Here is a 14,075-nt window from a genome sequence, read left to right as displayed (position 1 = left end):
CCCGGAGCCTAGACCAGGTGATGCGGTTTGCACAGAGCAGAGCGAAGCTGAGGGAGGCAGCGAAGCTCCAGGAAGCCGTTAAGGGGCCCGTGCCGTGGCAGGGGATCTCCCGTGCCCCAGGTTGTGCCTGTTGCCCGTGGAACACCTCTTTCCCCCGTGTGCTCCTGTCCAGAAACGCGGTGTTGCCTGGTGCGGGTGTTGCTGGTGGCGGCCCCGGGGGCCGTGCTCCGTTAGGTGCTCTCTAACGCTCTTTTTGCCGCCGTTTCAGGAAAGCTGTTCTAATGTTCTCTCTCCCTCTCCTTATCCCTTTTCCTAGTCCCCACCAAAAGGTGCCACCATTCCCTACCGCCCAAAGCCCGCCTCCACCCCTGTCATTTTTGCAGGTGGTCAGGTAAGAGCCGACCCGCTTGCAGCCTCCACTGCCAACCTCAGCCTTTTACTGCAGCACCAGCCGCTGCCCGTTAGTGCACTCAGGTTTCTTGCCTTCTGACTTGCATGGTGTCATCCCATCCATTGTGTGCCACGGCAGCTGGGCTGAAAGCTCTTGGCTTAGCTCCTGTGATGGATGCTGGAGGATGAGGAGAAAGGGGAAGGGAAGGGCCAGACAGGGTGTCAGCTCTGTGTCAAGGTGTTGCACAAAGGAGAGGCTGGAATGAGACCTGAGTTCAGTATTTGTCAGTGGGTGAGAAGGAGAGGATTAGAAGAGCACTGTTGAACAAGAGGCTGTCACTGTTCTCTGGCACCTCCAGCCCAATTAAAAGTACCTTTGTGTAGCTGTAATTGATCCGAGGTAGGAAGGGTTTGTCGCAGCTACTCCCGGGCTGTGCTGAGCCTCTGCTCAGGACATCCCCCAGGAAGAGCCGTGTCCCCATCCCTGGTGCTCGGCAGGTTTGGGGTGCCGCTTGCCCCTGCGGCAGAGCCGGCATTGTGTCACCCCAGTGACATTGCAGCCTTGCAGACACCACGTGCTATTTCCAGCAGCGAGCCTTGGGGTGGCTCTTCCTTTGTGGGATAACCATCACACAGATGAGCTGGAGGTTATTCTGCAAACAAAAACCAGCAGGAACAAGAGCAACTGAACACATGGCTGCTTCTAAAGAGGGAACTTGCACTGTTGCTTTCTCCACCACCTCACCTGGTGACCGTAGATGCCACCATGTCCATCCAACAGGGGGTGTACCTTCCCAAGAGCTCCAGCAGCTAGGTAGGGCCAGCACCACAGAACCACTTATGCCACCCAGAGCAGCTCCACACAAGTTATTTCATTTCTCTCCAACCATAATAAATAGAAGGACAAACTAAGAACAGGAGCAAAGCCCAGAGCACAGGCTATTTCAGGCTGAATTAGTCATTGCCAGGATCAGGAGTGTGTCACTCCATCAATCCATCTGAGCAGCCGTTCTGGAAAAGAGCTTTGAGTCCAGCTGCCTGGTGAACTGATCTTTTCAAAAGGGAGAGTGAGATGGAGGCAGCAGTTCTCCTGCTGGCGAATGGTTGGTGTCTTGGACAGAAGTAATGTCATGGGAAGAAGCAACTGTCTCTGAAGGGAGAGCTCTTCCCAAGGCTGGGAGCCCTTTGGCTCTGCCCGAGGGGTGGCATGGGGCGGGTGGGCAGGGGACAGCTGGTGACAGTGGTGACAGGTGTTTGGGGTGGGGTGAGCCTCCAGGAGCTCAGCAGGCTGAGGGATGTAGTGGCCAGTGGCAGCTGCCAAAGGGACCAGCCCTCCATGGGCAAGGTCAGAGTTGAGTTGCATCTGTCCAAGACACCTTCCTGCCCTTAATTACCTTTTTTGATTCAGTTTTTCTAATCAAAAAGCAATGGCCAAATGAAACCACCAGGATGGGCAGCTCCTCAGCCTCTGTTGTGTCCCCGTTGTGCTGGGATGCTGGTGGGCACTGGGACAGCCATTTTCCCTTTTCCTCCTCCGTGATTTCGGGGGTTTCCTTCACACGAAGCACTTTGCTCTTTGCAAACGACGTGGCAAATTTGCAGGAGGTTCCAAGGTTTTTTCCTTTCGTTTTTCTTGGCATTCTTTACTCTCCCTTTTCAAAATGTTCTCCATCTCTTTTGCCATTTCTTTCAGAATCATCTGAATACTGTGTCAACCAGTGAGATACATTTTGCTAACTGGTTAAGTCCTAAATATTGGGCTCTCTAGTGTCTGGCTCTTCACCCACATTGGTGCTTATTTTGGGGTTATTTACAAGCAAAAAGAGAAAGGATTGATACAAAGGATGGGAAAAACACACAGACCCATTTGCCTGGCAGATATTGCATGGATTTATCAATTACAGCTGGTGAAAGGCATCGCAGTGCAGGCAGCCCTCGCCTCGATGCCTTTCCAATGCCCCAGCAGAGCACTGGAATATACTGGGTGGATGTAAAGCATCCACTGGGAGTTGTGCACCTCAGCTCACAGCGCTGGCTGGCTTTTTGGGATCACGCTTGGGTGTGAAGGGCGGCGGTGATGTCACTGTGCACCTGCCACACGGGCAGTTCTGGCTATCAGAGGATCGCAGGAGGGTTTGGGTTGGAAGGGACACTAAAGATCACCCACTTCCAGCCCCTCTGCCACTGATCCTTGTTTTTTGTACAGCAAAGACCAGCCGCAGCCTGATATTCCCGCTCCATGCAATGCTGGCACCTATAAAGAGCTCATTCTTTCCTTCTGAAAAAGCCAAACTGAGCCCGAGCCCTTGAAGTCAGGTAGCTCAGCATGCTCTAGGTTGGATGGGAGGTGGAACATCTCCCTCCTGCCCCAAGGATTTGCTGCCCCAGGGAATTTAGTGTGGCACAGGGGGGTCCTGGCAGAGGGATGGAGTCCTCTCCCCATGTCCAGCCAGCCCCAGTGACATCTTTGTTTTTCCTTTACAGGCCTATACAATTCAGGGACAATACGCTATTCCACACCCGGATGTGAGTTTTACCCTAATTTTTCTTATACCCTTTTCTGTCACCTGCATGCTACCGTTAATTCACATAATATTAATATTAGCCAATAATATTAATAGAATATTTTCAAAGTAACTGGCCGTGTGTAGTATCTGTAATACCTCGAGTAGCCTTTTGACCTGTTAGCACTAAACTTTATTACTTCTGAGGACTTGGCCTGATGCTAAATTGTTTGCATTGTTCAGTGCTATCCCTTTGTTCTGAGAGAAACCATACTCTATGCATTTTGTGCCTCAAAATGATCAAAACAAGGAAAAAAAAAAGAAAAAATAATACTTTCCCCTCTATTTTCCCCTTGTCTTTAAAATGCTGGTAAGCCAAGGGCATATTTAGCTGCTGAGTGCCTTGGTGGGGTGGGAAGAAGCCAGAGCTCCGGGGGTTTTGTGCTTGAAGCCTGGGCAGGGAAGTGCCTTTCTGAGGGGGTGCTCTTTTGGGTGACTTGGAAGTTGAGCAAACCCCCCCCGCCCCGTGTCTCCCAGAGGGATGGGGAAGGTGTGTGCTGCTGGATCTCACCGTGCTGAGGGCCCCCTGACCGACACGGTCACCCTGGTTTTGGTGGCTGTCCCACTGCTGCGGGTGGCTGTCACCCACGGCGGGGACGTGGGGACACCCCCACTTCACCTCGTGCTCCTTGGTGCAGACAGGAGCTGCTCTCAGCTGCTCTCAGCTGCTCTGGCTGGGGTTTGCTGGCACTGGGGTCCCCTGGGCTCCCGTGCCTGTGGGGGATCAGGGGGGACGTGTCGGGATCATCAGCAGGAATGTGTGTGCCTGAAATTACCAAGGGAAGTAGAAAATCAGCCTGTTTAAAGGATTTCTTTGCGGAAAGCAGAGAATCACTGCGATGCCAGCAGCTCAGCTTCTGAGGTGCTCACGGCTCTTGGAAAAAGGAGGGCCTTTCTAAATGTGTTTCCAAGGGGACAAAATACCCATTGAGTCCCATTGCGGAGGGTTCCTCCTGCTGCAAGTCAGGGGTCTGCAGTGGGGCTGAGGATGTGGCAGTGGGTGGGAAGCCTCCTCCAGCCATCCCAGCCATGGGAAGGGGTTGATGCAGCTTAGCATTCCCCTTCCCAGTGGGTGCACTGGGTACTAAAGAATGGAATTACTTTTTCCATGGTTGAGAAGGTGGCAAGGCTGACACCACAAATGCCTGCTCCACATGGGAACATTTGGGAGCTGTAGGCTGGATTTTCTAGGAGAAGGGGTTTCACTGGAATTAGAGGAATCCAGGCTTTGCCTTCCCATGTGACACCAGTATGTGTGTACTCTGAACAGCCTGCTGTGATGGTTGATATAAGAAATAGTCCTAATTATGTACTCCTTGCTTTTGCTCCATAAGCAGAATATAACTAAATAACCTGTGTATTTAGGGTAGATCAATGCAGCCTTTATCCCAGTTTTTCTTTGCAAGTGATGCCAACAGCTTAGTGTTTTCCTTGTTCCGGTAATCCTCTGATTGTCAGGATTAAAATACATTTGCTGGCTGCACTCTGCCCCACTCCCAGCAGATTTCCTGAGAAAAGTTGTTGGTTCAGGGGCCAATCACTTCATCCTTACTCTCAGGGTGTTCTCTCAGTGACTGGTCATTTTAAACAGTGTTCAGTGCAGAATCCAGTCTAGAATGTGGTTTTGGGGCATTTAAAACACATTTTACGTGTCTGTGTTTAGTGGCTGCCTTTTGCAAAGCAGGCAGACTTTAGAATGCCCAGCGTGTGTTCCTGCCTTGATTTACTCCCCTGAAAAAATGCCCCAGGACAGGGAAGCTTTGGCTCACGAGGGGCTCCAGCATTGCCTGGGTGTTTGTAGGCTGTTTGGGATGTGACATGTAGCTGCCTGCCTTCCTGAAAGCCATGGGACCATAGAATCACAGAATGGGTTGGGTTGGAAGGGCCCTTAAAACTCCTCTCACTCCCAGGCTGTTCCAAGCTCTGTCCAGCCTGGCCTTGGACACTTCCAGGCATGGGACGGCCACAGATTCTCTGGGCAACCTGTACCAGGGCCTCAGAGGGAAAAATTTCTCCCCAAAATCCCATCTATCCCTGCCCTCTGTCAGTGTGAAACCATTCCCCCTTGTCCTGTCACTCCGGGCCCTTTTCCCAAGTCCCTCTCCAGCTCTCTTGGAGCCCTTCAGGCCCTTGGAGCATCTCCGTGACCTCCTCTGGACTCGCTCCAACAGATCCATGTCCTTCCTGTGCTGGAGACCCCAGAGCTGGATGCAGTACCTCAGGTACAGTCTCACCAGAGCAGAGGGGGACAATCCCCTCCCCCGACCATGGAAGATGAGCGGGAAGAGATGGACGTAGCAGCTTTTTCTGTGACACCTGGGTGCAGCCATCTTCTCCTCTCCTAGGCTTGTTTTTATTGCTCTAACTGCAGGGTTGCCTAAATACCACTATCCACACTGGATCAGTATTAGAAAGGATTTTGGTGTCTCCCCCACCTGGCAAAGCAGGACCTCTGTCCCAGGGCACGGTCAGAGCCCACGGGGCAAAGAGGTTTCACGGGACCAGTGTCACGAGGAATTCCAGAAACAGGGTGCAGCCCTAGAAAAGGGTAGTTCTGAAGTTAAAAAGCAGTGGATGCTGAAGTCCCTGCTCCCTGCAGGAGCAGTGGCATGTCCAGTGTTATCTGGAGACAGCTGTGTTGCGGCAGGCACCCACTGTATCCACCTTCGGCTAAAATAAGCCAAATGCAGCCAAAATAAGCACGGAGGTTTGCAGGCACCTCTTTCTGTGGAGTGGTGAGACCTCTCCCCATAGCCAGTGGAGGCTGGATGTCCTCATGCCTCTCCAGGCAAGACAGGGATCCCAGGGGTACCTGTCCAGGGATTTGCAGGTGTTCCACCCCTTCCTGCTGCCTCCCTCCAGCCTCCCCCAGTGTGCGCAGCCCCGCGGGACAGCTCTTCCCAGCATTTCCCCCTCACCGCTGCCAGCCAGACCTCCCTGCTCTCCCTCCCCAGCCCTGCTGCAGCAGCAAGGAGGTGTTTGAGTCTTGTTGTCCCCCAAAACATTGAAATTGTAACTCCTGCCTCTCCATTGCCAGGGATGATGGGCAAAACAAGCAATTTGAGTTTGGGGGGTGATACTATGCTGGCAGCTCTCTGAGCACCTGTGAAAGTGGGAGGGGATAAAGAGCCTCCCTCCTGCTCACTGCCAGACTTCAGCCCAGTTTAGTTTGTTTACTTTTCTTTTCCTGTCTTTTTGGTTTTTCAGTTTGTTTGTTTTGGTTTTTTTTTTAATTTGGAGCAGTAAAACCGAGCACAAAATGTATTCCAAACAAACAAACAAATGAACAAACACCTCTCTATAAAACCACTTCCTGACCGGGCAGCAAAACCTGCCTGGCACAACAAGGGATACAAGGATCTGAAATACCTACTGGTCATGGCTGAAGCCCATAATTCCCCCTATTCCTAACGAGCTGGCATTTAGAAACGCAGTTTAGCCATCTCCCGGAGGCACTTCCCGTCGGAGGCACAGCACAAGAACGTGTGCTGGGGGGACAAGCGGTGACAATGCGGCTCTGGTGGCACAAAGAGGGCTCTGGGTGCTGGTTGTGACACCCACCAGCTGGCCCTGCGCCGAGGCAGAGGAGTTGAACTGACACTAAGAATGGGCTTCTCGCTGGTATCGTACTTCAGACCCTGACCAAGCACTTCTGCCAAAGATTTGGGCTTTATTGCACTATACCCAGGCCAAGTCCTTTCTGCTAATGTTTTTGCCATGTCTCACCATGGCTTCCTGGTTTGGTTTTTTTTGGGTTTGTTTTCTTTTTTTTTTTATAATTTATTTTTCGGTTTGTTTTCCTTTCCCCCCCCCCCTTCCGTTACAATTTTGTTCTTGCTTTTTGGTGTGACTTGTTGTACTCTATGACAATAACCTTCTTAGCTCTAATGTCCCTCCTACCCCTCAGCAGTTGACCAAGCTCCACCAGTTGGCTATGCAGCAAACCCCCTTTACTCCCCTTGGACAGACCACCCCCGCTTTCCCTGGTACGTACCCACACGCCCTTTCAAGATATCCTTCTCTTACCTGTAGAGTTTCTCTCTCTTTCTAAACTCTTGCTGTTTAATGGAAATGAGCAGGGCGAGTAAAAAGTCGCAGTATCCATGGGGAGAGGTGAACGAGAGGCTTGGCAGATGTTTTGGGGGTCACGGTGCTCAAGGGCAAGCTCTCAGCCTGGGCTTTCCCAGCAGAAGCCGTGAGCACAGTCCCTCCCTCCCTCCACGGAGGAGGCAGCATCCCCTGCCCTGCGCCGCTCCGGATTCCGGCGGGACATCCGTGCTTTCCCGGCCGGAGCGGCTCGGGGCCGGCCGGGGCTGCGGCCTCGGGGAGCGGTGCTGGGCAGGCAGGATGGCACCCCCGCAGTAGTGGGAAGGAGTTGTGGCCGGAGGGGGCCGCGCTGACGGGAGGACAGCCGGCCTCAGCGTGGCCCGAGCCTTGTCCTCAAGGCTGGCATGTTCCCGGTGACCTGGGAAGCAGAAAGAGCACAGGGGATGGAGATACTTAAAGTACCGCTTGGAAGTTACTTTTCTGACAGTATGTTCATCATATTTTGAGCTTCCTAGATGAAGTGACATTGCTTATCTCCTCGAAGGCAAAAGCATTAAACCTGTTTCTTCTTTGCTCTTCAGGAGAAAAGCTGCCCTTACATTCCTCCGAAGAAGCTCAAAATCTGATGGGCCAGTCATCAGGTAAAACACAAAGCTAGAGGGAAGTAAGCAGGCTTTGGTTGAAATATATTCCGTAAATAGGACTGTGCCGTTGTTGTGCTCCAAGAGGAATCGTGGTATTCATGGAGAAGACAGCAGGTTTTTGTGGTGGGCAGGCAGAGATTGCGCACCGCCGTTCTCCTTGGGGCAGCATGCCAAAGGAAAAGTGCCTGGGCTTTATTGCCTGGGTTTGTGATGTTTGTGTGTAACTGCCACAGAACCACAGAATCTCCTGAGCTGGAAGGGACACACAAGGATCATCCAGTCCAACTCCTGGCCCCGCACAGACACCCCAACAATCCCACCCTGGGCATCCCTGGGAGCGCTGTCCAAACGCTCCTTGGGCTCCATCAGCCTGGGGCTGTGCCCATTCCCTGGGGAGCCTGGGCAGTGCCCAGCACCCTCTGGGGGAAGAGCCTTTCCCTGATCTCCAGCCTAACCCTGCCCTGGCACAGCTTCATGCTGTTCCCTCGGGTGCTGTCCCTGGGCACAGAGAGCAGAGATTGGTGCTTCCCCCCAGGTGTGGTGAGGTGTCTCTCAATGCCGTCTGCGTAACGGGAAGATACCAGAGTCATCACCCTTATTCCTGCGTTTAATTTTGCATAAACTTTGCTCAGAAACAACAGAACAGTGCCGGTGGGAGCAGCCATGACATGCAGCTCTAGCCATCTCCGAGCCCTTCAGGGTGAGTTGCAATTTTAGTGGGACAGGACCCTGAGGAGCCAAAGCGTGGCTGCAGCCTTGGAGACATTTTGCTGTCAGATGTCCCACGTTCATCCGTACGTGCGGAACGGATTTGTCTTTTGTTTCCTACCATTGCACAGAGGGGTTCTCCCGAGAGCTGGAGGCTCACGGGCAATATGAACCAGACCTGGGGCACACAGCCATCCCATGCATGCCTCAAAGGTTTGGGGACATCACCTGACTATGAAAGCAAGCATAGCCCAAGTCAATAGACCCCACAGGACAACGGAAATAGAGATTTCATGACACCGACCTGTGCAGCCATGTTTTCTGCATGCCCCCTTTGCCCTTTGCAGTCACCCAAGGCATTAATCCTTCCCTGACACCCTTGTTACAACCTCAAGGACTGCTTGTGCATATCGGAGAGGGAGGATCTGGAGTGCTGAAATAAACAGTCTCCAGGTCATGGAGAAGGATGTGGCCATTCCTCAAAGGCTGTGTGATGCAGGGATGGTGTGGTACCATGGCACCAGGTGCCCCAAGGGCTTTCAGCAGCATCCATGTCATTTGAGTGTGGGATGGAGGGTGCTGCCTGTGAGTCTGAGGAGTTTAGCTTGTATTCCCTAAGATCCCTGGATGCCTCAGCGCTGCTCGGAGCCCTCGCTGGTGCTCTGCTCCCTTCAGAAGACATTTTCTGCCATACCCAGGCTGCTGCTGAGCTGAGCCTTGAAACACATGGCCAATGGCAGGGCCACCCTCACCAGAGGGACGTGTCTGTGATAGGTGCAGTCCACCTTGCCCCAGACTGTGAGGAGGCTCAGTGTACAGGACAGTGCAGGTGCGTGTGCTGTAAAGCCAACATTGAGCATTGCCTGTGGTGTAATACCTGTTTTGTGCAGGTTTTGGCATTAGTACGCCTGGCAGGGGTGAAGGACAGCAGAGGGCTGCCTACTGGAGGATCTGCATCCTCATTCCCTGCATTTCCTCTCCTCTCTATGCTCCCAAGTGAAATATCTGGTGAGGAGACCTCCTGCAGGCAGGTGTCAGAGAGGTGTGTCTGGGAAGCTGCATTCAGGCAAGCACAGGAATCACAGAGTCACAGAATCATGGAATGGTTTTCCTTGGAAGGGCCCTTAAAGCCCTTCTTGTTCCACCCCATACCATGGGCAGGGACACCTTCCACTATCCCAGGTTGCTCTAAATCCCATCTATCCTGGCCCTGAGCATTTCCAGGGATGGGGCAGCCACAGCTTCTCTGGACAACCAGTGCCAGGGCCTCCCCACCCTCATTTCCTAACATCCTAAGATCATGCATGAGCATATCAGAGATATCCAGAGCTCCTCTCCCTCTGTGCTGAGGCCCTCCATGTAAATACATGAGGAATTGGGTGCTGCTGCTGCCTTATTTTGCAGGAGCCCTGCACTTCCAGTCTCCTTGTGCTTCTTCATTCCGCACCTCCTTAACCACCCTCTTTCCATGGACACAGATCTGGCAGTCTCTTCTGCTCTTACAAGCCTTCATCAGTGGTTTATATCATAAGGACAAGGGGGTTTTTTCCAGTTACTGCAAATTCCTGTCAGCCACCAGACAGCTTCTTTCTTGCAGATTTGACATAGGACGTCCCTGCTTCAGCACTGAGGTGATTTAATATGGAAAACCGTGGGAGAGGCAGGCTTTGACCTAGGAGCACTACGGCGTGGTGTCCTCTTACCTCTGGAGCTGCACACACAGGGTATCCTGCTGGCTCCAGCCATTCCCACCGTGGATGAGAGAGCTCTCCCTGATGCAGGAGAGGCTGGGAGGATGCACGCCGCTGCCTTCACTCCTCGCTGTGTAATTTTGGAGGGAAGCAGGATCTAAATCTCCATACTGTTCATCTTGCTTTCCCTTGGGAATAAGAGGGACAGCTGGTCCTGGGTCCAGCTAGGTTGCATGTCTTAGCAGTCTGGCTTAAACTCAGCATGAGAGTCCGTGGGGCTCTAAGTTGCAGAGGACTTGTGTCACCGGATCCCGTGGGGACACCGGTTTTGGGGCACCAAAACACACCCCAGCAGCTCAATGCTGCTGCATCCAGAGAGGGCTGGAGGGTGCATGGACAGCATTCCTGCGGAGCTGGTGGGTGTCCCATGCTCTCTGCTGCTGTGTGGGAAGGTGTTTCACCCACCTCTCTTTGGTGATGCTGGAACCTTGCACCCTCTCTGAAGCCATTCCCAGTGGGAGGATGAAGGGTGGGAAGCGAGGCACCCGTGGGATGCAGGGAAGGTGACACCCAGCTCCAGCAGAGTCAGGTAGCGACCATCTTCCTCCTCCTTGTCCCGGAGTGTGTGATCCCCTTCCCCTCCCAGCCCGGAGCAGGACGCAGCCTTGGCAGTGTTGCAGGAAAGCAGTGGAGCTCCGTCGTGTCGCCTGTGCCAGCTCTAACCTTGTTCCTTTGCGTCTGCTCAGGTTTGGATGCCAGTCCCCCGGCCAGTACTCATGAACTCACCATTCCCAATGATGTAAGTAAATCCAAGTGCTTCCTTGGCATGCCCGTGTGTGTATACACATGTATGTATATATATACATACATATATCTATATATAAGCTGCAGCCACTTGGCTCTGTTAAACATAGAGATGCCCCTTCCCCGTGTTCCTCATCCATGTGCAGCCCACTGGGGATCAACCTGCAGCACAAAGCTCCCATTGGACTTTACCCCGTCGGTGGCTTCCTTAGGTACAATCCTTAATGCTACATTTCCCTTTCCAAGTGAACGCAGTGCTCATGAAACATGCCCAGCTGACAGCACTGGGAAAGGGAGAGAGCTCCCATGCCAGCCCTGATTAAACTCTTAACTGCTTAATCAGGCCGTGGCGGGTTTGAGATGATGTTCCAGCTCAAGGGCAGTGGCTGGGCAGGGGGTGGTGGGGAAGAGGAGGTAAGTAAATAACATTTCTGATGCCACAAAGTGTCACACGAGCGTCTGAAGGAGGGTGCGTCTCAGTGCTGCTGGCAGGCAGCTTTGAGGCCTGGTAGATGGCAGCCTTGTGGTAAAGTGGGTGTTGGACTGGGATATTTGCTGGGAGGAGGCTGGAGCCATGCTGGGCAGGGATGCTCAGTGGGGAGGAGGTGGGATGGAGAGCACGACACAGCCAGCACCTGGATCCACGTGTCTCACTTGCTTCTGGACTGGTTCTAATGGATTAAGATCCAGTCTGCGCTCAAATCATGATGAGGGCGAGCAGGGGGATGACATCCAGTCTCTGTTCCCATCTCCATCACTGACAAGCACCTTCAGCCCGTCCTCATCAGGAGTCTCTGGATGGGGTCTGGCAGCTGTTGCTACCTCTTCCTGCTGTTCACCAGCAGCCGGCAGTGCCAGGGAAGGGCAGTGATCCCAGCTGCAGCTGCCGGGCACCTCTGCCAAGACCTCTCTCCACCCGAGAGACGTGGCAGTGCAAGAGCCTCTGAGCACCTGCTGGCTGAAACCCTTGGAGATGCTTCGCCCTGGGCCACATCACCACAGGAGGGATCTGCAGAGGAGTCAGTGGGGACTGATCCCAGATCTGCTCCAACTGTTCATCCAGCAAGGATCCCTCTCCAGGAGGCTGCAGGGAGATCCTGAGGTTCCAACAGCCACGTCTGCTGAGCATGGAGGACCGTAGCAATGAAGGCATCTTCAGAAATAGAAAGAGACCCCTTGCAAAAGGACTCACATGGGAGGAAAGGATGCCAGGAGGCCTCTGAGAACTGAGGAGCGCTCAGAGCATTCACTCACCAGAGACCCAGCTCTCACCAGACCTGGGAGGCGTTAGAGGTCATCACCTGCATCTTGGAAAAACTCCTCCTTAGCTCTCCCCAGTGTTGTTTCAAAGGCTTTTAAACACCCACTGCCACCTTCTCGGGAAACAGAGGACAGGTTTGGGTTCCTTTTAGAGTCACCAGGCATGTTTTAGTGGTGTAGCTTGCAGGTGTGCTGCAGCTGAAGGAAATCTGATGATACCCATCTTGCTGCTCCTCTGTCAGGAGAAACTTGAACTCTGTTCAGCTTGGGTGTAGCGGAGCATCTGCATAAACAGTTTGGTTCCTCAGGTCTCCCCAGCAGATTTTCATTTGCTGAAGTGTCTCGGAGTTATTTCTGTGCTGTGAAGACCAGGATGAGCTGAACATCCCCCCACAGTGGGGGGGAGAGACAGTGGATACCCTTCCAGTGTATATTCAGGTCCATGTGGGATAAACCACCGTGGCAGCACCATGGTCTGACCAAAGGATCAGGGAATATTTGGAGGAGTAATCATCTCCACTTATACCGTGGCAGAAATCCAGCAGCTGCCAAGATGAACATCCCATGTGTAAAATGCCCTTGGAAAAGAGCTCAGATGGCCAAGAAGGGCGTGCAGAGCACCTCATGCCTGTGTTGGTCAAGCTGGATATCCCTATATGTGTTACCAAGCTTTGGAGATGCTTTGAGGGAGATGCACAAATGAGCAAAGACCATTGAGGAAGTTCAAGCCACTGAGGACTATCGAGGAAATTCAAGGGATGAACAGTTGAGGAAATTCAAGCCTCCAGCTGGCTCTGATTTTTTCACAGGAGTGTGAAAGACGTGCTTTTAGGTAGGGTGCACCTTTCCTGTGGGTGCCACAGCCGCGTGGTGCTCTCCTGTGCCCACGACCGGACCTCTGGATTGCACCAAAGAGCTAGAGGGGGTAGCAGAGGCACTGAGGGTGTCCCAGTGGGATAGAAGAAATATGGGATGGGGTCACTGCACCAGCTGATGAGGGGGCTCCTGGGACTGGCCTGTCCCTAGGGAAGGCAGCGGGCTTGTTTCCTTCTAGTAACGTGTCCAAACCACCTTTGGGTTTGCTGTGACTGCCAAGGGGATGAGTACTTGCAAAGCACTGACCATTTATTAAATCATGAAAATTATTATTATTGAAACGAGCTCTCCTTGAAGCCCTCTGAGATGCTGGGCACCCCGTGCAGATAATGGAGATTCTTCTCTCCCCTCCCCCAAGGAGCAGAGCAGAGCAGGTCTCTGGATGTGTCCTTGGAGGACGGTGCTCACGCGCAGGTGGGATTCACCCCGGGCTGTCCCTCTCCTGTTTTCATGAGCATTAAGGTCACTCTTGTCCCAGGTGTGCTCGTGTCCCGCCAGTGACTGCCAGAGCTGCCGCTTCTCAGACGTTCCCTCCGTGCTTTCTTTCCTAGCTAATAGGCTGCATAATCGGACGCCAAGGGACCAAAATCAATGAAATTCGGCAGATGTCGGGAGCGCAGATCAAAATCGCCAACGCCACAGAAGGGTCATCGGAGCGCCAAATTACCATCACAGGAACCCCTGCAAACATCAGCCTTGCGCAGTACCTCATCAACGCCAGGTGAGACCCTCCGCCGCCTCCCGCCACGGCCCATGCCGGTGCGCTGGGAGCAGCCCGCGCTCCCGGGGGCCAGCAGGGCCTTCCCGAGGCCGGCTGGGATGGACGGTGTCTTGCTGAGACCTCTGAGCGGGGACCAGACGTCGCCAGCAGGACACGTCCCCCCAGCTGGCGCTTTGGCTGGGGAGCGGGAGCCGCCGCGCTGCTGGCGGAGAGGCTGCGGGTCGCGCCGGGCCCTGTGCTCCCGCCACCCTCGCTCAAGGATTTTGCTCACGGGTGGGCAGAGTGGCCGCCGTCTTTGCCTGTGGATGAGGCAGGGGACGGGGAAAGGAACGGAGCTGAGCCGGTGGCAGGGAGGCATCACTTGGGACCT

General features: G+C 53.5%; 1 protein-coding gene across 13 annotated transcripts in view; it reads left to right on the top strand.

Moving 5' to 3' along the window:
• Nucleotides 1-14,075, top strand: part of PCBP3 (poly(rC) binding protein 3) — a 54,777-nt gene that overhangs the window by 32,068 nt on the left and 8,634 nt on the right. For 2 of the 13 annotated variants that reach the window (XM_069021612.1, XM_069021613.1), the window contains exons 11-16: nucleotides 317-391; nucleotides 2,875-2,916; nucleotides 6,862-6,940; nucleotides 7,583-7,642; nucleotides 10,791-10,843; nucleotides 13,536-13,705. In XM_069021612.1, the coding sequence (XP_068877713.1) occupies nucleotides 317-391; nucleotides 2,875-2,916; nucleotides 6,862-6,940; nucleotides 7,583-7,642; nucleotides 10,791-10,843; nucleotides 13,536-13,705 (479 nt within the window). Of the gene's footprint in view, nucleotides 1-316; nucleotides 392-2,874; nucleotides 2,917-6,861; nucleotides 6,941-7,582; nucleotides 7,643-10,790; nucleotides 10,844-13,535; nucleotides 13,706-14,075 lie in introns of those variants that run through there. The other 11 variants (XM_069021617.1, XM_069021618.1, XM_069021621.1 and 8 more) reach the window with 9 other exon arrangements.

Source organism: Aphelocoma coerulescens, chromosome 7 (assembly GCF_041296385.1).
Source record: "Aphelocoma coerulescens isolate FSJ_1873_10779 chromosome 7, UR_Acoe_1.0, whole genome shotgun sequence".
NCBI lineage: Eukaryota > Metazoa > Chordata > Aves > Passeriformes > Corvidae > Aphelocoma > Aphelocoma coerulescens.
Note: the sequence above shows the minus strand (reverse complement) of the source record. Positions and strands in the feature narration are given on the sequence as shown.